Below are 26,184 nucleotides of genomic sequence, written 5' to 3'. Positions count from 1 at the left end.
AGCAGGAATGGGTCATCAGCAAAAAACTGACAACAAAGGACAGTCTTTTATAGACCTGAAAAAAAAGTCTTACACTTGAGTTTCTTACTGCTGCTTTCAAGGCTTCCTTTCCGGTGTTGACATATTTTCTATTGATACAGAAAGTTTCAGGTTTTCCTTTTTTTTTATATATATATATAGGCAATAGACTTTGTTCATATCACAGCTATGAATCTTGATTTGCTAGCGGTTTGCATGTGTCATTTTAATTAGGTAAAAATTTGTGCAATGCAGGATTAGTCATCAATATATTGATCCACTTTCCTGAAAGAAAAATACTGTATATTTATGCATAAAAGGGGAAGTCATGGCCAAATGGTTAGAGAGTTGGACTCACAATCGAAGGGTTGTGAGTTCGAGTCTCGGGCCGGCAGGAATTGTGGGGGGAGTGCATGTTCAGTTCTCTCTCCACCTTCAATACCACGATGTAGGTACCTCCCTGGGTGCCGCAGCATAAATGGCTGCCCACTGCTCCGGGTGTGTGTTCACAGTGTGTGTGTGTTCACTGCTCTGTGTGTGTGCACTTTGGATGGGTTAAAAGCAGAGCACGAATTCCGAGTATGGGTCACCATACTTGGCCGTATCTCAGGCCACTTTTTAAAAAAAAATGCATTTAGTACAATTCAAAAGATACTACTAATAAAAAATTAAAAAAAAAACTTCTTTTTTTTATCAATCATTTATTCAGCAGGGACAAATAAATCCAGAAAAAATATTTTCACAAAAATATTAAGCTGTTTAAAGCAACTGTTTTCAAAACTGATAATATGTTTCTTGGACACTTAATCAACATAAATAATTATTTCTGAAGGGTCATGTGACACTGGAGACTAGATCTGCTGAAAATTCAGCTTTGCCATTACACAAATAAATTACATTATAATATATATTCAAACAGAAAATATTTATTTTGAATGAATTTGTATTAATTTAATTTTTAAATGTATTTATTTATTTTATTAAATGCAGCCTTGGTACAAGATCAAACAGTAGTGCAGATAAAGGTAAGGTTTGTAGGAGAATATTAGCATACAGATGGTTTCAAAGCTAATAGACATTGACTAAATGCCACTAAACTCAAATTTAGATTTTACGGATATCAGTGAATGGACTTTGATGAGGAATTAAAGTTTCATGACTTTTGGATAAATTTAGCTATTTCAATTTCTAAGTAAGCCAGAAACATACTGGAAAGATATGAGGGTGAGCAATAACAGCATTTTCATTTCATGATGAACTTCTTGTTTAACTAACTTGCTTAGCAATAGTAACAGAAGTGGCAGTAGACATTCAAACCATGACAGTATCGGACCTGAAAGAGAAAAGTGAATATATAGAAAATGACAGTTCACACTAATTCTCCACTATAGAGCTCCTCTCGGCAATGCTGAGAATGCAACTTGTATTGCATTTTGAATTGCATTCTGACACATTTCGCAATGCATCAATGCGTGAAAATGTGTTTTGTGTAGCTAGTAGCTATATTCATGTACTTTCGTATCAGGCCACACAGCAGGGAGGCTACCAGCTATTTCAGACTTTGTGCAAATGGGGCGATTTCCTGGACAAAGATTAATGTTCACACCACCCTACACAAGCTTCAGTTGGGGGAATTTCCCAAAGTAGTCATCTCATGGATCCAATGGCCTCTATGTCTGCTTTCATGCTCAAGGGGAGCAGATCTGTAAGATGAAGGTCTACACACACACATATTTACACCCTTACCTTGGCCTCAATCAGATTCTTGCTGAAGAGGTTCCGTTCTGTCCTGACATCCTCATAGAGGTTCTGCTGCTGCTTCAGTTTTGTTTCAGCTTCTGCAATTCTCTTCTTATACTCAAATATATGCATCTCCTTCAGTTTAATATCCTCAATATTCTCAAGAACCTGAAAAGACCGACAGAGACAGTGGGGTTAAATCTGGAAAACTACAACTAGTCTTTAGCTCTGTTTGAAACCTTTCTGTTGTCTACAAAGCAGCTACTTTCTAAGCATCCTACCTTATGATTGACAATACAACGGTAATTCACATGCACACATATTTAGCTCACACCGTTAAAACAGACTTATAACATTTACAGTTTATTCAAAAAAATCTGTTCAGATTGTAATCTTAAAACCAGGAAGAAAATCAGCATTTCCAAACACAGAATTGTTTTAAAATGTATGTTTAAGTCACGACATATGATTTATGTTGTAGAACAAAACATGACAGTCACTTTATATGTTAAACACAAACCTTATTTTACTCATAAATCAAAAAACACTATTCTAAAAAGCTCTATAGAGTATAAAGTTAACATGTTGCCAAGCTAACACTCTAACCGGCACAAAATCAAGTACTGAGATACATTTTATTTAAATAGAACATTATAGATGAAATTCTTAACTTAGTTCATCACTTAGGTCATCACACAATTGCATAATTCCCGAATGCATATTACAGTCAAAAATATTGAGTAAATACTGATTAAACAGACAATCAGTCAACATTTATTTATCCCTCAATACTTGTTGTTTTAGTGAAGAACACTAATTTCTTCTGGAATAATAAAATGAATTCAACTCACCACTCTCAGTTTCTGTTAATAATATATTATACTTAATGTATAGTTAATATTATATAGGAGGCTTTCAAATATTTTGTTGGACACTGGGGGCCTTCGATTCGAAAAGGTTCAGAATGTTTTGAAAGAAAGGCAGGCTATTGTAATGTATGATTTCTTTATCTGTGAAAGATAAAGCTGATGCTCCCATAGATTTTGGTCAAAACAGGGTATAATGTGTTGCAACTTCACTTTGCCGCCTGCTGCTTCATACCGCCTTTCTGCAAAAATATTGAAAAAGTGTTTATGTTATTCATCGAGAGGTTATGAAACCTTGCACTGATGCAAATACAGACCCAGAATTGCCTTTACCTTTCTCCCCACATGTCATGTTTTGATTTGCTTTCTTTAACTCAGATATATTCACATCAGGAGAAGTTTAGACAACCAAACAACTTGCCTTCATTGAATTTCAATGCAGTCTGAATAGTTGCCAATTCTTGTTAACCTTTTCACTTTTGGATTTATCAAAGCACAAAAAATACACAGTTTCAGTGCGGTTTGATTGAAATAACACTAAAAAATATATTTACTTTGCCCTGTGCACAGGCTTAAAAAATACAAGGCAATCTAAAAAGGATGTTAAATTGATGGCAGAATGTGTCCAAGTCAATGCCATTCAAACTCACATATGCTACTGTACACAGAGGGTTAAATAGGTCCTGTAGTGATATTTTGACAACAGCTTTCAGACATACACGCCAAACACATTGTGTCTGTAGAGACAATAACGGCGAATGTGTCAGATGAGTCCACTGGTTGTAAATACTCAGCCCTTCTGAAAGTACTGAGTAAATAATCAACCAAAGAATGAGAAAATAACACCAGTCACTTCGCGTAAATTCAGCAACTCACAATTCATAGTCAGCTTCGGGGCCTTATAAATCAAACCTGCGAACACCATAGAGTTTCTCCATCACCTCCTCTATAAATCTAGCTAAATTCACTGATCTGAACCTGGCAAAAGTCTTACTTCTTTATCCCCTTAAATGTCATAGGACAATACATTGGTTTTGTCCACTGGGTGATTATGTGGAGCACCGCAGTGCATAGAGACATCATTCATGTCAGATGTCAAGCAATCTAACCTAGAAAAAGTCAAAAGACAAATAGCGTTAGAGTAGCATATCTTTACATTACATTTATATCTTCTAGTATATGAAAACATATGTCCTCTTCTAAAGGAAAAATTATTTATATGTCAAGATTTTGTATAATAATGTTATTTATATATAATATATAATGATTAATATAATAATGTATATTTTTTATAATAATATATATATAATGTTTAAAAAAATGTAATGTACAGATATATAGGAGAACATGCATGCTCTCATTATTTTAAAGGTTCACCAATAAAATGCTAAGAAATTTTTATCAGTCTTATAATTCAGGACTAAAAGATAATCACCCTTAATAGTTTTCTATAAATAACATGCCATTAATGATGGTGGAACATTTGTGAAATATAATGAGACAGTCTGGCGATGATATGAACTGGCCTTATAAAAATTACAGACTGAAGATCTACAGTTCATTACATTTGTAAAGACAGCTGTTTTCTAAATAAATACTTTATGTAATGCAATGCTAGTGTGTGAAGGGGGCAACAGATAATACTGCAAATAAATGTTTAATATCACTCACACACGTTTTTATGAAATGTCTCCAAGACTTGAGAGCAAAGACGGCATTCTTGCACAGTTCCTCCACCAGCTGAATGGGAATGCTAACGAATAGCTTCTAGATTGTTTGAACCGTGTTTCTTATTTTAAATCTGAAGAATTTTTATTCTCTGCAAAGTACTAGCAAGCTACAGTTGTGGAGTCAGATCTCAGGAGGCAATCTCAAAACCATTAGCTAAGAGCTTTTTCAACACGCGGCTTACTAATGCTTACGGCTGAGCATTTTTTACCTGGAATCAGATTATTAACTTTTCAAAAAAAATCTCTCTGAAAGAAAGCAAATGTTAGCAATGCTGAATACATGAAAGCGATGTTGTGCCTCAAATAGCCTCTGGTTCCTAGGAAACTGTGATAGATGTTCCAAAATAAACACCTTCTGCAACACAATCTTCATGTAGCTGAAAAATGAAAAAAAAAGAAGGCGAACTCTTGCACTGTTTGGTGTGTATGACAGTATAAGGAGTGCTGTGAGTACAGGCAGAATCTATAGATAGAAACAGTATGTCTGTTTCACTGTTTAAACTGTAATACTTGTTGATCCAATCAACAATCAGAAGTGAGATATAACTTTTCAGGAAATATCTGTTTTAGGCTTAAAGGCCATGTTGCAGGTTAACCACCACTTTCGATTAATAGGTACATAAATCACTCAAGATATGTATATCATTTTTAAAATGTCTCAAAAATGGTCTTAAGGACCAGTTTTTTAAGTTTTTGGTATTAACGTTTTTTTTACGCAACTCGGTGATGACATCACGTTGGGGAGAAGTGGAGGAAAGGTAGCCTCAGACTAGTATGATGCCGCCTTCCAGGCAACCCGTAACCCGTGTTTTTCTAACCTTAAACTCGTGAAAGTGCACTGTAACAGCAGTCAAACCCGTGACTTCCCACCCGTGAACTCGTACTAGATCGATGTACTCCGAGTTCCGACGTCACACAGCACGCGAAACAACGATGGCAGCCCCTACGAATAATACTGCCTACGGACGCAGTGTTTATGCAAGTGGTACACGTTGAAAAAAACTATTTTAGGTCAATGTAACGTTGCAATAAAATAAATAATTTAGCTACAATTCCTTGCGCTCAGAAAGTTTGGAGTAACTTGCCTGGAACGGTACAAAGTCATTAGTCGTATGTATGAAATAGTGATTACGAGCTCAAAAACCTGATTGAAACACAGCATCAGAACTATAGCGACTGACTGGGATGAGGAAGAGGTGGCAAGAACCAACATCTATGATGGCCCGCAGCCGTATAATTTCGAACCTGCCAGACGTGAGGGCAAATGAGGAATTGCCAAGAACTGATGTCCGTCAAAGCCAATTAAATGCATGGTCCGAGGAGAATGAGTGGAGAGTTGGTGAAGCGTCCTGGTGAGTTGCTATCATTTAGCAATGCAGCAATGAGCACTGGAGCTAGTCTACGAGCAGCAGTGCACAATAACGACACATATATTTTTTTACTGTCACTGAATGGCACCGAGTGAAAAATCTACGTTTTCTTTATATCTAGTGGCAGTGATCATGGCGTTAGTTCAGATAAGTACCGATAACCTTTGTCATAGTGTCGTAGAACTGGTAAACTATGTCTTTGTCATCTAGAAATAGAAGGCATCATGCTAGCTATATGGGCGTTTTTAAGCGTTTATCTTTTCCTCCGGTGAAAATGTTGTTGCAAACGTAGCCGTGTGTCTGTCGCTGTGTTTGGCAGGTGCTTGTGTGGGCGGTGCCGTCCCATGGAAACTGCGTTGGAAAGCTTGTGCTGTAGGGAAGTGAGTGCGTTTTGGTCGCTGTTGGTCGATATCTATCTGTCTGTCTGTCTGTTTATCTATCTATATATCTAGTCTATCTATCTATATCTGTGTATTTATCTATTTATCTATAATCTGCGCTATCTGAATACTCTCGTCTACTCGTCTCTCTCTAGTCACTAGTCTCAATGCTCTCAAGGCGGGCTTTGTTAACTTCTCTCCCCATGATGACGTAATGCAATGCATTGTGGGGGAAAGGAGACCGCTGTAAGATAGTTCCTACTTTTTTGTATTATATTCCGTTTTGTGATACCCAACAACATAAAATACAATGGATAACAGTTTAAATGTTTATTACCAATAAGCAAATTGCACAAATTCGTTGAAAAATTAACCTTGCAACACGGCCTTTAAAACCAGGGTTAGGTGCTTCTACACCCTTGTCAATCAGTTATTATTTCCCACTGATTTTAGGAATAAATTATGGGTAGGGTTAGGTTTAGGGGTAGGGATTGGGTTAAGTCTTTAGGGTTAAGGTTAGGGTTAGGTTAGGTAAATTTCTGATCATTTTATTGCAAAAAACACTGTTAACTTTTGTAAAATCCTAGCAATATTTTACAGTGCAGATGCAGGTAGTTTACACAGAAACAGGAACACTATTATATGGAATATATTATGTTTGGGCTTATCTGTCCAAGATAGAAAGAGAGTTAGAGGATGTGCCTGGGGCTGAATGTAAACCTGAATCCTCCTGTTCATGCTGCAGTGCACTTTCTCAACATAAAACATGAGAAAACAAATGTCAGGGCAAATGCCAGGATGCTAAGGGGTGTCAACACACACACAAACAAAAAAATACAGAATTTTTTCTGGACTACTGTTCAAGACAGATATTTTTAGTACAAATTTAATGACCATCACATTATAGTCTGTAATTATAATTGATGCCACAGCTTTCTGATAAAAAATAATAAAATAAAAAAAAAACTCAACAGATGGTTTTACTAGTTTAAATTTAAAGGAATAACTTGAGAGCAGCAAAAACTTTCTAGCAGCAAATTAAATGTCTTACTAAGTGACTATTGGGCCAATCAGTCATCTAAAAATTCTTTTTTTTTTTTTTTTTTGCATCTAATGCATTTCCACAAGTATGATATTTAAATGAATGACACATTAACTGAGAATAGCAGGTGACACATTAACCAAACTGTAATTTTCTCATGTTATAAGTTCTCTTATAAAAGGTCATGGTGAGATAATGAAGCAAACTGCAGTGCTCATTTACAGGAATAGTTCTCCCCAAAATAACAATCCTGTCATCATTTACTCACCATATGTAGTTTCAAACCTGTATGTCTTACTTTAATCCATGGAACACAAAAGAAGTTAGCACAATAAATGATAACAGAATTTTCATTTTTGGGTGACTGGCCCTTTAAGAAATGTAGCTTATCGATATAAAGTTGAAATACCATCATGTAATTAAAAAAGGTTAAACATCTGACTAAATAAGACTGTTTTCTAATTATGTTGTTCACGGCACGCTTGACTTAACTTGATAGTTGCCCATGATACCTAAACAAGTTTGCCATAAGTCCCTAGAAGTTTCTGGCTTGAAGTATGTTTAGAGCGGCACACACACATCTCTCTGTTGCGATAGCAACAGTTTTATATAGTCATCAGTAAGATGACTCACACAAGCATGCTAAAGTACTACAGAGTGAAGAAATGCCTTCAGGGATTACAAGTCAAAAACCAAGAGACTCTCAACTCTCAACAACTCTTAGAAAGTAAAACATGGTAAAACAAAGAAATGTGAGGGGATTTAAAAAAAATGTCACTCTTAGGCCTTAAACATACTTTATGCAAGTATGAATGTAAATACATTAAACTACACAAGCTATATTTATTTTATCGTGTTTTGAAATGGGATCAAATTCAATATACATCTGTGCAATAATGTCTTGCATTCTCAGTACTGCCACAGGGGGCACTATAGCTTACGCTCAATGTTCAGATAGATAGATAGATAGATAGATAGATAGATAGATAGATAGATAGATAGATAGATAGATAGATAGATAGATAGATAGATAGATAGATAGATAATTGATTTCATGTTTTTTTTATTAGTCTAATACTTTAATTTTTACATTTAATTAAGTTTTTCACACCTAATTGTGTTTATTTATTCCCTTTTTCTAATTTAAATATTTTTTAAAAGATTGTCTTTAAATTTATAGTCATTTTGTAGGTTTTTTGTCTGTCCTCAGTTTCACTTTCTATCCTCTTTTGTAAAATACCTACAACAAAAGCCACCATTAATGACATCATCCTTCAGAAAGTGACATCATGTTTGGTTGTTTAGTCGGCTTGTCTAAATCTTTCTTTAAAAAAAATGTAAAAAATAAATCAAAAATACAGACATAACATTATGATAACATCATACATGGTATACATGGTATGATAACATTAACGTCAAAATATGGCTAATAATGAACAAAATTAACTTCGAGGTGACAATCTCAATCCTTCACTAAGCAATGGCAAACTTGTGTGTGAGTGCGTGTGTGTGTGTGTGTGTGTGTGTGTGTGTGCTGTACCTTCTTCGTGAGCTCACTGGCCTCGTTTATGTAGCGATCCCTCTCTTTCTCCAGCTGGTAGATGATCTTTCGCTGTTTCTGGGCTTCGTCCCTGTAGTTTAAAATCTCCTGTTCCAGACTCTTCTTTGACTGTTCGTGTAGCTTAACAATGGTCTGCTGTTTGTCTGTTTCATTGGCCGCCTTGATCATATTCTGGAAGAAACATGCACACGCCGACACAAAGAGGTTATGCAAAAGATTAATTTGTAAATATACTAAGAAAAAGTGACTGAAGATTCTCGGAAATCAAACATAAAAAACGAGCTTGAGAATAGGATGATTTTATTCTGTTATATATTGCTGTTCAATAGATCAAAAGAATGATTCTCCTAAGTAAGCTGATATCAAAAGCTGTGTTTGTATGCCACAATGTGTGTGTGTGTGTGTGTGTGTGTTTGTGAGACAAAGTGTCTCCTGTGCAATTAAATATGAATATCCTGTTATTTTCATATGCACAATAGCAATGCAATATTCAGCATGTCAGCAGAAACATCATGCACCTTCTCTTGTTTTCTGAAATCCATCTGTGCATCAAAACAGCGTGGGGAAGCTACAAGAATTGTGAAAATGCAGAACCGCTGCAGAATATTAACCCTAAGGCTAAAAATATAAATCATAAAGACTAGCCGAAAAGCTTACCGGGTATTAATATTAGTTTCAAGAAATCCAAATGACGTCCAAAACATTTAAGATCATATCACTGAAACTAGCAGAGCTAAAACAAAGTTTTAAAGGCATAGTTCACCCGAAAAAAGAAAATTCTGTAATTTATTACTAACCTTTATCCAAAGACAGTAAGGGTCCTACCACGATCAAGGCACAGAAACATTGCAAGGACATCTTTAAAATAGTCCATGTGACATCAGTGGTTTAACTGTAATTTCATGAAGCTACGAGAATACTTTTTGCGCACAAAAAAATAAAATAATGACATTATTCAACAATTCTTCTTGTCCGTGTTTATAGCGCCATTTTGGAGAATATCACAATGTATGCGCCTGTTTTTCTGCAAGTAAACAATTCAAGTGCATGGTGCTGACATAGAACATGTATTCACTGCACCTTGTTTATGTGCAGAGGGAAGAACGTCCATGCATTGTAATATTCTCCAAAATGGTGCGGTAGGATCCTTGCTGTTAATGATAGGGTCAGAGAGCTCTCGGATTTCAGCAAAAATATCTTAATTTGTGTTCTGAAGATGAACAAAGGTCTTACTGGTTTGGAACGACATGAGGGTAAACTATCCTTTATTAAGGGGGATTTTCTATGTGATTCAATTGATTATTATTATTTCTTTATTTTTTATTAATGAATCAAATAATAAACCCAAGTAAACAAAAAAGGGGCTTTTTGGTGTGTGATTCATTGAATTAATTAATTGATATAGTTGTATTATGTAATTATTAAATAATAATCTAAATAAATAAATAAAGGCTTGTGGGATTTTTATCTGTATGATTTATTTGATGAATTTATATATTTTTTATTTAATTAAATAATAATCTAAATAAATAAATAAAGGTTTTAGGCCTTTTACGTGTGTGATTCATTTATCTATTTGATATACCACTTAATTAAACAAAACAATAATCTAAATAAATAAATAAAGATTTGAAGGGCTTTTTAATGATTGTGATCCATTTGATTAATTATTTGACATATTGTTTAATTAATAAAACAAACATATACATATTTTTTTTACATTACATTTAATGTGTGATGTGTAATGTGGGTGTGTAGGATTTATTTGATTAATTATTTGATATATTTCATTAAAAACAAATAATTATGTAAGATTTTAGGGGCTTTTTATGTGTGTGATTAATTTGATGAATTATATGATATATTATTTATTTAAATAAATAAATAAATAAATATATAATAATAATAAATAATAATCAAAGTAAATAAAATTGTATTAATAAAAGTTATCAAAGCTATCTTTAAGGTGGGTTTATTACATTTTGTAAATTTCATCAGAAGACATTTGGTTAGGAAAAACATTAGAAGTTAGAAACACGTGTGCACACACACCTTATTCAGGATGTCCCTCTCCCGCACCAGTTCATCTATAGCCTTCTTGTCCATATCCAGCTGCTTTTTTGCAGTCTCCATTTCTAAGGAAAACAGAAAATAAAGATCTTATTATTCATTTTTTAGTTCTTCTTTCAAAGCCAGCAGGAGATAGTGCTAATTGTTACTTTTCTTTTAAAAAGGCTTTCCGCTAATAGGGTTGTTTTCAGAAGCACTTTCCACAGTCTGTGAAGGACCAACGTAAAATAATTACACAACTCAAAAAGCCCATTATACGGCTGCAGGCATAAGAAGGTAGAAAAGAGAACTGGGACATGGAAAGACTAAATGAAAGAGCGGGATTAGCGAAACTGTGTAGCGGCCGTCAGCGAGCAGGCATGCATGAGTGGACTTTGTGGGGCCGTGCTGTCATGTGAAATGGCCATTCCATGTTCTGTCCTCACATGACCCCACCTCCTCTTCTCCTCGGACAGCTAGCTCACTGACCCCGCTGTCACAGCCCATCTCATCAATCACCCAGCCAACCCTGATTAAGATGACCATATCCATCACAGTGGAAACCCCGATTAAGATGACAACAGGGCTCTGGCTCCATCCATCAGCCGTCAAACACCCTCCGTTCGAACCAACCAATCAGAGCCTGGAGACTTTAACTAATATGAGGATTTCTTTATAAATTACTGGCTTGATGACAAGTCTGATCATTTGTCAAACTGCGCAGATGGGATCAAGGACACTGCGATAAATTAAGTGCAGAGTAAGGAGGTTTTGTTTTTGTCATTCTATGAAACTTCCACACATACTATTTCCTCTCCATATTTAGCAATTCCAAAGTGCATAAAAAAATTAGAAGAAATGTTACAGTGAGTTCTAATTGGATCTAAGAACAGCAGGGAAAAACATGCTAAATACAAATAATAAGAAGCAATAAACCATGTAGTAGATAAGAGCAAAATTAATAGCCGGAACAACTGTTAAAGGGGAGGAGAAAACTTTCTCTTTTGTTTTTAACATCATTTTGCATCTCTTTTGTTGTAAACATCAAAGCCTATGCATCCAAGAAACTTTTACTGTATTTTTACACAAATATTTCTCAATTAATAAACCAGGCAGATGACAGCATTTTCAGGTTACATGATGGAAGAATTATAAATATTAATGTAATTATAAAGTATATTGTATTTATTTATTTATTTGTGACCCTGGACCTCAAAACCGGTCATAATTAGCACGGGTTTATTAGTAACAATAGCCAAGAATAAATTGTATGGGTCAAAATTATACATTTTTCTTTTATGCCAAAAATCATTAGGATATTAAGTAAAAGTCATCTCATGGATAATTTTTATATAAATTTCCTACCGTCAGTATATCAAAACACAATTCTGATTAGTAATATGCATTGCTAAGGACTTAATTTGGACAACTTTAAAAACAATTTTCTATTATTTGGATTTTTTTAGCACCCTCAAGATTCAAGGATTTTCAAATAGTTGTATTTCGGCCAAATAGTATCCTATCCTAACAAACCATACATCAATGGAAAGCTTATATATTCAGCTTTCAGAGGAAACAGCTTCTTGATAAAAAAAAGTCTTGAAGCAAAACCATCTTTGTAGATCCACTGTATAGATTCCTAAGAACAGAGCACAAGAAACAAAGTTTCAAGCCACATGAACCATCATGAAACAGTCACATTAAAAGATTCCTTGAAAGTTTACATTCACATCAAAGAATAGCACAAGGTCGGTCTTTTGTGCAGCAATTCCACTAACAACCTACTCAGACAAAGCTCTCTGGATTACAGGTCTGATAGTCAATAATTGATGAGACTGATGGAAGTGTCCAGCTTCATTGGCCCTAGGGTTTCCCTGAGCAGTGCAGACTGTATGGTGTGAAGATAAGACTAAGTTTAAGCACCAACACTCCACAGACCTTGTCATTTAGCCAATGTTTTGATCTAAAGTGACCAACAGGGACAGTCCCACTGCAGCAACCTAAGTGCTGTGTTCAATGACACAACGCTGACGGCTCTACCTGCAGCATTCTGGTTACAAGACCAGATCTTTACCACTGCGCTATCTAGCCAATCAGACACAGCTGAAGCCATTAGGACCCACTGTCTTTCATGCATTAAGTCTTCTGCAAAATCTATCTTCACATGCACAGCTGGGATGGACAGATCATGGTTATCATCAGGGTAATGGATGCTGGTGTTGGTGAGAGGTCATAGTGGTTGGAAGAAGAAAGATGGAGTGAGCAAGTGTGGAGGGGAGAAGCAAGAGAAGAAAGACCAATCTGTCAAAGAACAGATTCAGATCATGATATTTACCACAGGTGTATGTCACAAACTACTAGAAGATGAAGCATTTACACTTCTTTTATACGTATAAGCACATGGATCTCTTTAATGATGGTTTACAAATGGTTTTGCTTCACAGCTCAGATTTTACATTGGACGTCAATTTGCAAATTATCTACTGTATAAAAGTTACAAAAATGCTCATAAGGATTGCAATGGATTAAAAGATTAAAACATTAATATTACCATGACCCGCCAAAATAAATATTCTATTTAATGACTAGAACAATAGTAGCACTACATAACTAAACATACTGAATAATATAATAAATTATGATTAAATTCAAACTGATTTATTATTATTATTAATATTACTATGACCCGCATGGCCCATTGCATTGCATAAAATAAGTCTTAAGTGTAAATTTTTCGAAATTGAGATTTATACATCATCTGAATGCTAAATAAATAAGCCTTTCATTGATGTATGGTTTATTAGGATAGGACAATATTTGGCCGAGATACAACTATTTGAAAATATTGAATCCGAGAGTGTAAAAAAAAAAATCGAAATTCTGAGAAGTTGTCTAAATTAATTCTTAGCTAATCATATTACTAATCAAAAATTAAGTTTTGATATATTTCGGAAATTTACAAAATATCTTCATGGAACATGATCTTTATTTAATATCCTAATGATTTTTGGCATAAAAGAAAAATCTCTCATTTTCATTATTGCTAAAAATATACCCCAGCAACCTAAGATTGGTTTTATGGTCCAGGGTCACATTTAAATATAGCCTTAAACAAACGTTAGGCTAAACGTTAGGCATTGTATCAGTATGGGGTTTTGTATTAGGTGATACATTTAAGTGACACATTTGCCTTTGAAGTGCACAAAAATAGATTTGGTAAGTCTTCCTGGCTTTTAAAATTTGATAGACACATTTATTTTTGCTGTCCTATGCACAATTATACGGTTGGATCCGTTTTTCTATTGGTATTATTTTGCCGCTTTGTCCCTACACAACATTTTTTAGAACAGACCTGCAACCCTTTTGGGTCATAACTCACTGATTTACAACATGATCCCGCATGATCCTATAAACATTGCTTTACAAACTGATTTTGATAGATAATTCCATTTTGCTCCATTCATTTCCCCTTTTTATTGTTTCGTTATATCACCCCTGTTCAACCTTACAAAGCACAAATAAACAAACCATTTTATGCCTCCAGATAAAAAGTCTTAGCTCTGAACATGAATTAGACAGAGAGGCTAAGGTCACTTTATTACCCCAGAGTCCAATGTTTCATTTCCCTAAAGACTCTGGAACTGAGGCACACACACACACAGGGCCTTTGGGGGTGTGCAAGGAAATATTTCTTATTTAACTATAAATTAACAGGTTTGACATGAGCTACTGTGTCACACGTCAATGTTTTATTGACAAATAAAATCAAGCATTATGTGAGTGTGATGTAAGTGTTTTTAAGGCTACAATGTAACAGAAATAGGTATATCACATTTGTCTCTGCGACAGCCATAGGCCCTCTAAACAACATAAATCCTAAAAAAATGTAGCCAGTCAAAAACACTCTTTGGTTCTTAATCATTGTGTGTGGAGAAGCTTGTGTCTAGTAAACAACAGTTTATCTTACCAGAAACCTGCTATCTAGATTTTCATATCAACAGGGAAGAACAGGAGACAAACAGGACCGTATATGTGCCAGTGGAAATGAAAATCAGACATGTGGAGAGCAGAGGAAAGAGGTCAAATGAAAAAAAATTTATAATAAATTGAACTACATGTATCCATTGTTTGAGTGTAATTACTCTCAGCTCTATCTTTCTTCAAAACGTATTACCTTTATTTAGAAAAAAAGAAAGAGAACAAAGAAATGAAGATCATGCTTTTGAACAGATGTGGAAAAGAGGTCTTAACTCAAGTCTTCTTGATAATGTTAGTCAAGGTTTCCTAATGTCATCATAATTTAGTTTTAAAATGTTCATTTTGCAACCTCTCTTTGTACAGGTTGTCACCCCAATCAAAGCAGCTCAAATATAGTCTTTTATCTGATGAAACAAACAGCAAAAGAGAAATGTAAGTGTCACTACAATAAAAAAAAACAGTTTTCTATATTAATATGTTGTAAACAATAATTTATTCCTGTGATGACAAAGCTGTATTTTCAGCAGCCATTCCAGTCTTCAGTGTAACATGATCATTCAGAAATCATTCTAATATGCGGATTTGCTGCTCAGTGACCATATGATTTCAAAATGTCTTATTCTTAGCTTGGCTGCATAAAAACAAAAATCATCACAAGTTCTGCGGTCAATTATATGACTCGTTTAAATAAATTAGACTCGGTATGTAAAGAAATAATGTAGGCTGGACAGTACAGTACCAGTACAGTGGTAAAGATAGAATGGAATTGCAAAGAATTTGAATAAATGTATAACTATGGAAATTAATTTTACTACAGTGTCATTGCATATTCATACAGATTTAAATAATACATTTGTGCTGTAGAGTTCAACTGTGGGTAAATGTGTGTGCGTGTATACGTTCTTGCCTCTATCGAGTCCAGTAATCTGATTCTTCAGTGTTTCTCTCTGATTCTCCACCTCCACTTTCTGTTCCTCCATCTGTCTGAGTCTCCTCTGCACCCCTTCTCTCATTTTAGTAAGTTTAGTGATCTCCTGTTTCAGCTGGGTTACTTCCTCTTCTTTCATCTGAACCACACAGGACACGAGCCATTAGTGTATGTCACTGTGTGTACATGTGAAGCCCAAACTAGACATCACTTGCATGCAGAAAACCTTTAAAAACTCATAAATCAAATATATACACTACCGTAAAAAGTTTAATGTTTTTGTAAAAAGTCTCTCAAGGCTGCATTTAATTTGATAAAAAGTACAGTAAAAACATTAATATTTAAAATAACTTTTTCTATTTATTATATTTCATTTATAGCATTTTTGATTTTAAAATATAATTTATTCCTGTGACACATAGCTGAATTTTCAGCACCCATTACTCCAGTCTTTAGTGTCACAGAAAACTCTTTACTGACACTTTTGTTTTGATCAATATAATGAATCCAGGTTAGAAAAAAAGGTTAATTTTAATATGCTATTTTACACTTATGCTTCTGTCGGCTATGAGTGTGCATTGTGGGTTGTGTTTATATCATCACTGTGAATTGAATAACTGACTGATTGACTAATATAAATGCCAATAGATAGACAAGATGATAATTGCCAGCGTATAAGCTGAACACATGTACATGTATGTACTAAGAGCAAGAATGCTTTAGAATGCTAAAAGTGTGCCCCCTTGTGGACAACATGAGGTTTGCGATCATTACTCATTCACACTGACTCACATGGCGAGCAGGGACTGCCAACACTACAAACAAGGTGCAGTAAATTAGAAATGGGAATCTAGTTTGCAGAACTGTTGCGCAGGTTGACTTTGCTTCTCTCTCAAGAGTGATGCAGATAATGAAGATAGAAAGAAAGCCTCACGTGTTCAGTCAGTATGTGTGAAACAGAATGTCTTTTTGTTCCCTTATTGGTCAATAATACTACACTACGAAAGATGTCCCCATATTAAACTGAATGCCTAACAATGCAGCTTCAGCATATCCTGCAGAGAGGTGCATTCATCCCAATGATCTCCCATCAGTATAACAAGTCACTAGAATACAAGCCAGAACAAAGAGAATACAGGGCATTTCATTAAATGTAACATTTGCTGTATTAACCCCCACAGTGACTCAGTTGGATGCCTGCCGGAAGTTTCGAGCAGGAAAGATCCATCACTAGTCTGACGGGAGAGGAAGAGGAACGGAAGCCTTCTTCGTACCCTAGAGCTCTAATTATATAAAAGCGAGACAATTTTGTCAGATTTAAAGAGGGCAGCTCCATAAATCTGTTGGTTTGTGTGTGCGCTCCTACAGTTTGATGTCTAGAATTGATTGCCAAGTAATGTAGGGTAGAGGTTTGTACATTCCTCTCTAGGAATGAGGTGAAGTACAGTTTTTTTAATTGCTTACACACTAAATTTTTTACTTATCACACAATCCTGAAACCTGACACTCAAACACGAGAACCACACACCAAATCTGCAGAACCATGCACTAATTCTCAGCCTTTGATTCAGTTTTCAATTTCATAAAGCACTTTTTGCAAAGCACAACACACAATTCTCTCTGTAACACATGAAAATCTAACAGGAATTAATATTATGACAAAGATGGTTGTGAGTTTTTGCTTTTGAGATGTGTTCAAAAGTGCTTCATTTTGCAGGAGATGTGAGGCATTTTACATTCTGTGTGTGCAATTCTGGATTTATCTGTAAAGTTTTGAAAAAAGAGGCAATGTTTTGAAAATGCAAGTACTTGAAAAAAACTGTATAAGGATACTGTATGAATAAAAATGCCCCCAGACTTTATGAACTTTAGGGACATTATGGCCTCAAATGTAAAATGCATTTTTAAAAATGAAAAATATATAAAATATTTAGAGGTTATAGTTCTTATAATTAGTCTATAGTATGCCCTCATTTAGTTAATTAATTAAAGTGTGTGTGTGTGTGTGTGTGTGTGTGTGTGTGTGTGTGTGTGTGTGTGTGTGTCTGTGTGTGTCTGTGTGTGTGTGTGTGTGTGTGTCTGTGTCTGTGTGTGTGTGTGTGTGTGTGTGTGTGTGTGTGTACCTTAAGGTCCGATGCTCTCTGTTGGTTCTGTTGGGAGAGCTGCTCTAGGCTGTTGCCATTTTGTTCATTATCCTGCTGGAGTTTAGTGTTTCGATGTTGGAGTTGTTCCATTTCTTTACTGGTTTTCTCATTTATAATCTGTCAGAAAGAATACAAATTACTTTCAGAAGTTCTGCATGTGTGTGTACATTTTTTCCCAGCCTGGCCATTCCGTATGACAAAATAGTTGAAAAATGTTTTTTGATATTAGCTAAATTTGACAAACTCTCCCTCTAAAGAGGTTCTCAATACAGAAACTTACAACTTTTGTGACTCTTACATAAAGTCAGTGCTTATTCCAGAAAGTTTTCTGTAAGGGTTATGGCAGTGAAATAAGACGCCCTACCCTTCACTTTCATGATACTTTATATCACTTCTTCACCCACTGACCCTAGATCAGAGTTCCTTACTTTGTGTTCCTGGAGCTGTTGTTCCAGTTTCTGCTGATTGTCCTGCAGACGCTGACTCTGCTGAGTCAGTGATTTGATCTCCGATTGTTTGGACTCCAGGTCAGTTTGAAGCTGCTTCACTTCTTTTTCCAACTTCTCCTTCCTCCTGGTTTCCCGATGAATCTCATTCTGACGCACCTGGATGTCCTGCTGGAGCTGTGAGATAGAGAGAGTTTTGTTCCAAATGGCATAAATTATACCTACAATGGGCACTATCCATCCATCCATCCATCTATCTGTCTATCTAGCAGCAGCTACTGTGTGCAAATGACCATTACTTTCAACCCTTCCACTGCTTTAACCTTTGGAGGCACTTCTAAATGGAATACATTCAGAGTTTAAAGTGGTTTGTCAGACCACTTATTGATTTTCTTACTGTGCTATGCACAGTAAACACTTTAAGCTAGTTTATTTTGCCAGGGAGGTGACAGAGGAATCAAATCTGTCCAAATTTACAAGTTTAAGTGCCACATTCACAGGGTTTATGTTCCATTATGTTCCACGAGCAGCTTTGGGACGTTCTGATCACCTTCTGGTTCATCTTATACCGACCTACAGGCAGAAACTAAAATCAGCTAAACCTGTATTAAGGACTGTAAAAAGATGGAGTATTTTTGAAGCTGCTGACACCGATCTGGATGAACTCACAGAGACCTAACATCATATATCAGTTTCTGTGAGGATATATGCATTCCTACCAGGACTCAACTAAATTACAACAATGACAAACCGTGGTTTACTGCTAAAACTCAGACTACAGGCCTGTGGCTCTAATGTCTGTGGTCATGAAGTCATTTGAAAAACTGGTGCTGGCCCACCTGAAGGACATCACTGGACCCTTGCTGGATCCTCTTCAGTTTGCCTACAGAGCAAACAGGTATGTGGACGATGCAGTAAACATTGGACTGCATTATGTTCTGCAACACCTAGACAGACTGGGGACGTATGTGAGGATCCTGTTTGTGGACTTCAGCTCGGCCTTAAACACGATCATCCCAAACCTCCTCCTGCCCAAACTAACTCAGCTCTCCATGCCCACCTCCGTCTGTCAGAGGATCAACAGTTTCCTGACAGACAGGCAGCAGCTAGTGAGGCTGGGAAAATACACATCCAGCACCCGTACAATCAGCACCGGAGCTCCCCAGGGCTGTGTTCTCTCCCCACTGCTCTTCTCCCTGTACGCCAACGATTGCACATCTAAGGACCCCTCTGTCAAGGTCCTGAAGTTTGCAGATGACACCACACTCATCGGCCTCATTCTGGATGGTGACGAGTCTGCTTACAGACAGGAGTTTAAAGAGCTGGCTGTCTAGTGCACTCTCAACAACCTGGAGCTTAACACGCTCAAAACGCTCAGGAGAAACCCCCCTGCACTTCCCCCACTCACTATCATGAACAGCACTGTGACTGCAGTGGAGTCATCCAGGTTCCTGGGCACCACTATCTCTCAGGACCTGAAGTGGGACATTCACATTGACTCCATTTTGAAAAAGGCCCAGCAGAGGTTGTACTTCCTTCGCCAGCTGAGGAACTTTAACCTGCCACAGGAGCTGCTGAAACAGTTCTACTCCACCATCATCGAATCCATCCTCTGCACTTCAGTAACTGTCTGGTTCAGCTCAGATTCTAAATCTGACCTCAGAAGACTACAGAGGGTAGTCCGGACTGCTGAGCGACTCATCGGTACAACCCTCCCTTCTATTCAAGAACTGTACTTATCCAGACTGAGCAAAAGGGCTGGCAAAATCACTCTGGACCCTTCACACCCAGCACACTCCCTCTTTGAACTGTTGCCATCTGGTCGACGCTACAGAGCACTGAGCACCAGAACGACCAGACACAGGAAACGTATCTTCCCTCAGGCAATCCATCTAATGAACAATTGATAAAAACTGTGGAACACACTACACTATTTATATACATACACTTATTTATCTAACACACATACTTAGCGTACACTTAAATTTTTTGCACATAATATACCTGTACATACATAATGCTCATTGTAATATACCTGCCATACATTGTCAATTTGTATATTTTCGTTCCTTACCTACCTATTTGTATTTTTTTTTTTTTTTATTCCATTTTGTGTTTTTTGATCTGTCACTGTCATTATGTTGCACTGCAGAGCTTCTGTGACAAAAACAATTTCCTCGTATGTGTGAACATACCTGGCAATAAAGCTCATTCTGATTCTGATTCTGATTCATTTCTCAAAACAGACAAAGATACAAGACAAAAACTGCTAAAAATTCCTATACGTTTGAAGAGTAAAAATCCCCACACATCATATTTCAAATATTGATTTGCTGACACAGATTTGACATTTGAGACAAAAATGATTTCATTTATCCTAAACAGTTAAGCACTGTTATTGATGTTTGATATATTTTTGAATTCGTGTTTTTGCATGTTCTGGTACTCACATAAAGTTATCACAAGACCCACACTCTTAAAAAAAAGATGCTTTAAAATGTTCTTCACAGTGGTGACATAAAAGAACCATTTTTGGTTCCACAAAGAACCACTCAGTCATAGGTTTTTTAAATAACCGTCTCTTTCTTACCTTTTTATAATCTGAAGAACGTTCTTTTGCCACAAAGAGCCTCTTGTGAAACAGAAAGGTTAAAGATTCTTTATGGAACCATTTAGACAAAAAGGTTCTTCTATGGCATCTTGAAGCACCTTTATCTTTAAGAGTGCAGTGGTGTCACACACAATGTTTTTTTATGTTATACCTGAGCAATTGTGTCCATCGCTTTGTTCTTCTCAGCCTCTATCTCCTGCTGAGCATCAGTGGCTTCAGTGAGGTTTTCCCGGAGAGTCACCACCTCTGAGAGCAGCTTGTCTCTCTGATTGGTCAGGTCCTCTTTGATCTTTAACAGATCGCCAATGCTAGACACATTCACAAAGGTTTATGAACAAGCCTTGTTCTCCATCCTCACCAGAACACATCAAAAAGGTCCTTTGAGGGCCATATACCATAGCACATAGTTATGTATAAATAATAAATTTTAAAAAAGAAAACCTATATGTAAGATGAAAGTGTGTAACTGCCTCTGTTCTACCAGAATCAAAAGAAAAACTGAGAATAGACTGAACATAAAGTTGTACATTGTTCACCTGTATTCTTGGCCCTCAGAGACCCCAGCTCCTTTTTCAATGAGCTTGTTGAGATGGGTTATTTCCTCCTTCAGTTTCTGGATTGTTTCTTTTGCCTGCAACTCCTTTGCATGTGAAGCTTCAACCATTTTCCAAGCCTTGTCAATTTCCTAATCAACAGTAAAATAAACAGATAATTTGCTAGGGCAAATAATGTGGTAAAATTAAGCCTAAGATGAGGACATCGTGTTTACTTCTGAGCACAACATCCATTTCAGAGTGCAGTAATTTCAGGCTAATGTACCATTTTAAGAGAGGTGATTGTGGCTTGATCCTCATCCGCTAGTTTCATGGCTGTAGATACTTTGACAGTGTTGGACATTATCTCTGCATTCAGCTCCCTGCATTTGGACATCAGTCTCTTTTCGTTCTCGTGGGACTTCTGCAGAGCTTTGGCGATCTTCTCATATTCCACACGGAACTTCTCAAATTTTTCATCTCCCAATAACTCATTTAAAACCTCCTGGATGTCTTTTTCCAAGGCTTCAAATGTGCTCTCCTCAGTCTGGAAATCAGAAAATGTATTATAAGAAGTTGACTGGTAACTGAGGAGCTATGCTAACAATGTAACAATGTTTGAAGAGAGTCTGAAAGAGTTGAAGAGAGTCTGGCAGGTTTGTAACAGTTTGCAAGTCTACAGTTACTGCTGATGACATACAGAACTGAAATATATGATCAAACACAAAGAACAAAGAGGAGGCAGAAGGTGCTGGTGTTAATACAGCTGTTGGAGATTTCACTGCAGAAACATCACAGAAATAAATGAAAGGAATCATGAACTGAAGCTTTGTCTAATCCATCTAAATATTCAGTTTATCAATTGCGGTCGATCATTCCTTCAAATCATTATTTCAGATCTCTGAGCGATTACAAGATTTACAAAAGATTGATGGGGTGAAAAGCCTATAAGGCATGTTTTAGAAGAAATAATTGGTGAAGAAAGAAAGTAAAAGAACTGTTACTTTCAATTTGCACTTTCTGCTGTGGGAATAAATAAAGCTTTTATCCTTGTGTAAAGGTAAATAGCAAATAACGAATACGGTTAAAATGGGACACTTTCTGATAATTTTCCATGATGTTGTTTCAAATAAAATTACAAATATCTTTCCCACTATCTGTATTTAGAAACCGTAAACCAAGCTGTTAATGTTTACAACAATGTTGACAATCTACAAAATGTAGCCCAGGCCTACTCCTAGAAAAACAAAATCACCTTATCAAACTGGCAAAGTCTCATAAAAAGAGGTTCCATAGAATTAAATGTTTTGTATTTGTTTGTTTTTTTCGTAGTAACGTTATATAATATTTCTATTTCATCTAGCATTTACTGTAACGTTAGACTACTTTAAAAAAGTAACTGTAACAACGCGAAATACTGAAATGTTTCAGGATATACTGCAATGTAATAAATATTCAAGATATTTCACTGGGACCACAGCAGAAATGTAACTTTAGCGTTTGAAATGCTAATAACTAACGTTAACTTAGTCATTAGCATCTCAAACACTATATTCTAGCTGTGTCTTATTCTAAGATCTAGTAGTTGTTATTTCACTCCACACAGTGTCAAATCAACATACCTCCATTATGGTCGTTTGTCGTTCCTCTTTTAAACGCAGCAAGATGTTGTTGTTTTGTATTTATTGAACTGTAACACACATAACATCCGTGTTTTGCTTTAACAACACGCACTACACTGTTTTGGTCACCAGGGATACGCGTCCTCGTTGCCTGGCAAACGAGACCCGCTGAGCAGTTTGGTTCAACTATTATGCCTCATAAAATGATTGTAACGGGACACAGCGTTCCCAAATATTATGGAGAGAATATTATACAGAGAGAAGACACTTCGAAATGAAGAATAATCAGTAAATAATATATAAGGTTCATCAAAGTTTTAGTGCATGCATCCTGCTTTGTTTGTGTTGTTCTTTACACTAGGTGGCAGCTTTACACAGTGTAACGCCTTGTATCACCGAGTTCCATTAAACATATGTGTAACATAGGGTGAGTTCAGCAAATGTGGGAAAAATGATTATTATGACCAAGTGTCCTTCAAAATGTTTTAATTAAATTGTCATTAATAACTGCACAAGGACACTGTCATTCTGGAAGTGTTTTAATTTAAAATCATAATAGGAATAAAAAAAAAAAAATTAAGGCACACTTTGCTGAACATTTACGGACCATTTATTGTACTACATTATAAAAAAAAAAAAGAAAAAAAAAAAAAGGATTGAATCCATATGACATGGATTGAAAAAAAATCATAGACCTATACCTACCTGATTGATTGATTGTTTGAATGATTGATTGTATAATACAAATATATATATTTATATGTGTTACATACATGTATAATTCAAAAAAAAGAAAAAAATATATATTTTTTTTAATTATATATTTTTAATTAAACTATATCTGCAGCACATGTACTCAGATACTCAACCCGCCCATTACATAATATGGATATGTTATTAATCATTTATAATTACACTTCGCTGTCCTTAGCCATGCTGAATGACGTCAGATGACGCAACGAAAGGTGTGGAAGTTAAATGTGATTCAAGCTGTTTTTTTTGGCATGACTGTAAGTAATCAAACATTACCAAAGATTGGAATATATGCAAAATAAATAAATAAATAATTGTGTTATATGACTTAAACTATATGGAATTTATATATTTGGTAGGTTTAACCATAATAAAGCCCCATGTACTGGACACTACTTCTACTACTATTGTTTTATTATTGTTATGGTGATTATAATAATAATTATGATTATTATTATTATTATTATTATTATTATTATTATTATTATTATTATTATTATTATTATTATTATTGTTATTGTTATTGACAATTTGTTTCTAATTTGAGACAAATTCCATATTAACGTCCATCAAAAAGACTGTGAAATGTGTAACTTTGAGTGGTTATTACGACGAGTTTTGGCTGTTGCCTGTTCTGGGTCTTCCTTGTATGTTATGTTCCTATTTTCCTGAAGCAATGTTGAGTCATTGACGCCAATAAAAGTGACACATTGTCATCAGTTCGTGCGTCTGCACCTGAGCTTTTAAAGATCTCTAAATAGTGTTCATATGCAGAAGTTTTGATTGGTTGGCTTCCCTAAACAAAAGCATGGCAGTAGCCAAATTGAATAGGTGAGTGGATTATATACGAGGATACATTATGCTGAAGGTTGAGGCAGTATATTTGATGTAATCTAAAGTAGAAGCAGGCGCGACAGATGCGCGTTAAATCCCCGATAACGGACTGCGTCAAAAACCCACCAGAGCAGGATGACAAAACAAATATCTGAGAGAAGAAAAGTTAGCAAATCAAACTGAGCTGACCTACTTAAATTATCCGATTTCGTTCATTGCAAACCTCCCTGCAGTTCTTTTTTGTGCGTTTTCCCAAAGCGCAAACGCGCGTCTTCCCACCTGCAGTTTGAGCGCGTTTGGGCAGCTGATGTTTTTCAATGAAAGTTCATCGAGCAGAGTAAAACTTGTGGATCTGAAGTCGGTTCACATCCGACTTGTCACGGACATAATAGCAACAACAGATCAAAAGAGGCACGATAAGGAAGAGTTATTAGAGCCTGACGCTCGAAGTCCAACATCTGGAGATCAGCAGCAGCAGCAGTCATGGGCAACAGTGTGTCCGGAATCAGAGCACTGCACAGGGGACAGCAGAACAGATTTCAAAGACTTCCAGATTCGCATAAAGGTAAGTGCTTTGTTATTGGATTTCTACTCTTTCTTTGGTTCAAAGACGAGATCATGAAGCCAAGGTTGTGGGCAGGAGCGTTTTTTAGAGTTTTGGGGGCCCTAAGCAAGTGTTCCCTGGGGGTTCCCCAGGGTAGAATTCTTGTTCTGGGGGTGGGGGGTTAGCGTGTGGTTGGGGCCGCCCTAGGTAGAAATCATGCAATTGGTTATACTGTAAATGTGACACATGGACCACAAAAAAGTTCTTAAGTGTAAATTTTTTGAAATTGAGATTTCTACATCATCTGGAAGCTGAATAAATAGGCTTTCCATTGATGTAGGACCAACAATATTTGGTTGAGGTACAACTATTTAAAAATCTGGAATCTGAGGGTGCAAAAAAATTAAATACTGAGAAAGTCGCCTTTGAAGTTGTCCAAATGAAGTCTTTAGCAATGCATTTTAATAATCAAAAATTATGTGTTGATATATTTATGGTAGGAAATTTACAAGATATCTTCATGGAACATGATCTTTGTTTAATATTCTAATGATTTTTGGCATAAAAGAAAAATCAATCATTTTGACCCATACAATTATGTATTTTTGGCTATTGCTACAAATATACCACATTGACTAAAGACTGGTTTTGTGGTCCAGGGTCACAAATGTATTATAATGTATTGGATTTTAACTAGTCAAAAATCAAACTTTAACTAGTAGCTTTATTATGGAATGTGGCTTTTAGCTGGTCCAAGTTAGCTACAATACAGTAGTTGACTGGTTTCCATGTTGATGATCCATCTTCATGATAGTTGAGCCAAGTTAAAGGACATTTTGGATGACATGGGGTGAACAAATTGTCAGGAACTTTTATTCTGGAAGTGAACTTATCCTTTAATTAATAGCATGTTCTTAATCAGAGCAACCAGTTCATGTTTTTTTTTTTTTTTTTTTTTTTAGGAAAGAAGACATTTTCTTTTTCTGTCTATTCTAACGTTAATCATTCTGGACCAATGTAGAGTATTTTTCTTTT

General features: G+C 35.9%; 2 protein-coding genes across 2 annotated transcripts in view; one reads left to right on the top strand and one right to left on the bottom strand.

Annotated features, from left to right (window-relative positions):
• Nucleotides 1-25,090, bottom strand: part of LOC132144243 (cilia- and flagella-associated protein 58-like) — a 98,010-nt gene extending 72,920 nt beyond the window's left edge. Inside the window, exons 1-11 of the mRNA XM_059555025.1 lie at nt 25,048-25,090; nt 23,019-23,044; nt 21,683-21,943; nt 21,400-21,548; nt 21,015-21,171; nt 18,235-18,429; nt 17,786-17,923; nt 15,642-15,801; nt 10,760-10,842; nt 8,687-8,878; nt 1,765-1,926 (exon numbers count right to left, since the gene is read on the bottom strand). Of these exons, the coding sequence (XP_059411008.1) occupies nt 1,765-1,926; nt 8,687-8,878; nt 10,760-10,842; nt 15,642-15,801; nt 17,786-17,923; nt 18,235-18,429; nt 21,015-21,171; nt 21,400-21,548; nt 21,683-21,943; nt 23,019-23,044; nt 25,048-25,090 (1,566 nt within the window). The remainder of the gene's footprint in view (nt 1-1,764; nt 1,927-8,686; nt 8,879-10,759; nt 10,843-15,641; nt 15,802-17,785; nt 17,924-18,234; nt 18,430-21,014; nt 21,172-21,399; nt 21,549-21,682; nt 21,944-23,018; nt 23,045-25,047) is intronic.
• LOC132143941 (E3 ubiquitin-protein ligase NEURL1-like) overlaps nt 24,618-26,184 on the top strand; it is a 64,691-nt gene continuing 63,124 nt past the window's right edge. The window contains exon 1 of the mRNA XM_059554600.1: nt 24,618-25,170. Within this exon, the coding sequence (XP_059410583.1) occupies nt 25,089-25,170 (82 nt within the window). The 5' untranslated portion in view covers nt 24,618-25,088. The remainder of the gene's footprint in view (nt 25,171-26,184) is intronic.

This window comes from Carassius carassius, chromosome 7, assembly GCF_963082965.1.
Source record: "Carassius carassius chromosome 7, fCarCar2.1, whole genome shotgun sequence".
Lineage (NCBI taxonomy): Eukaryota > Metazoa > Chordata > Actinopteri > Cypriniformes > Cyprinidae > Carassius > Carassius carassius.
The sequence above is the reverse complement of the archived record's forward strand: the minus strand, read 5'-3'. Positions and strand labels throughout refer to the sequence as shown.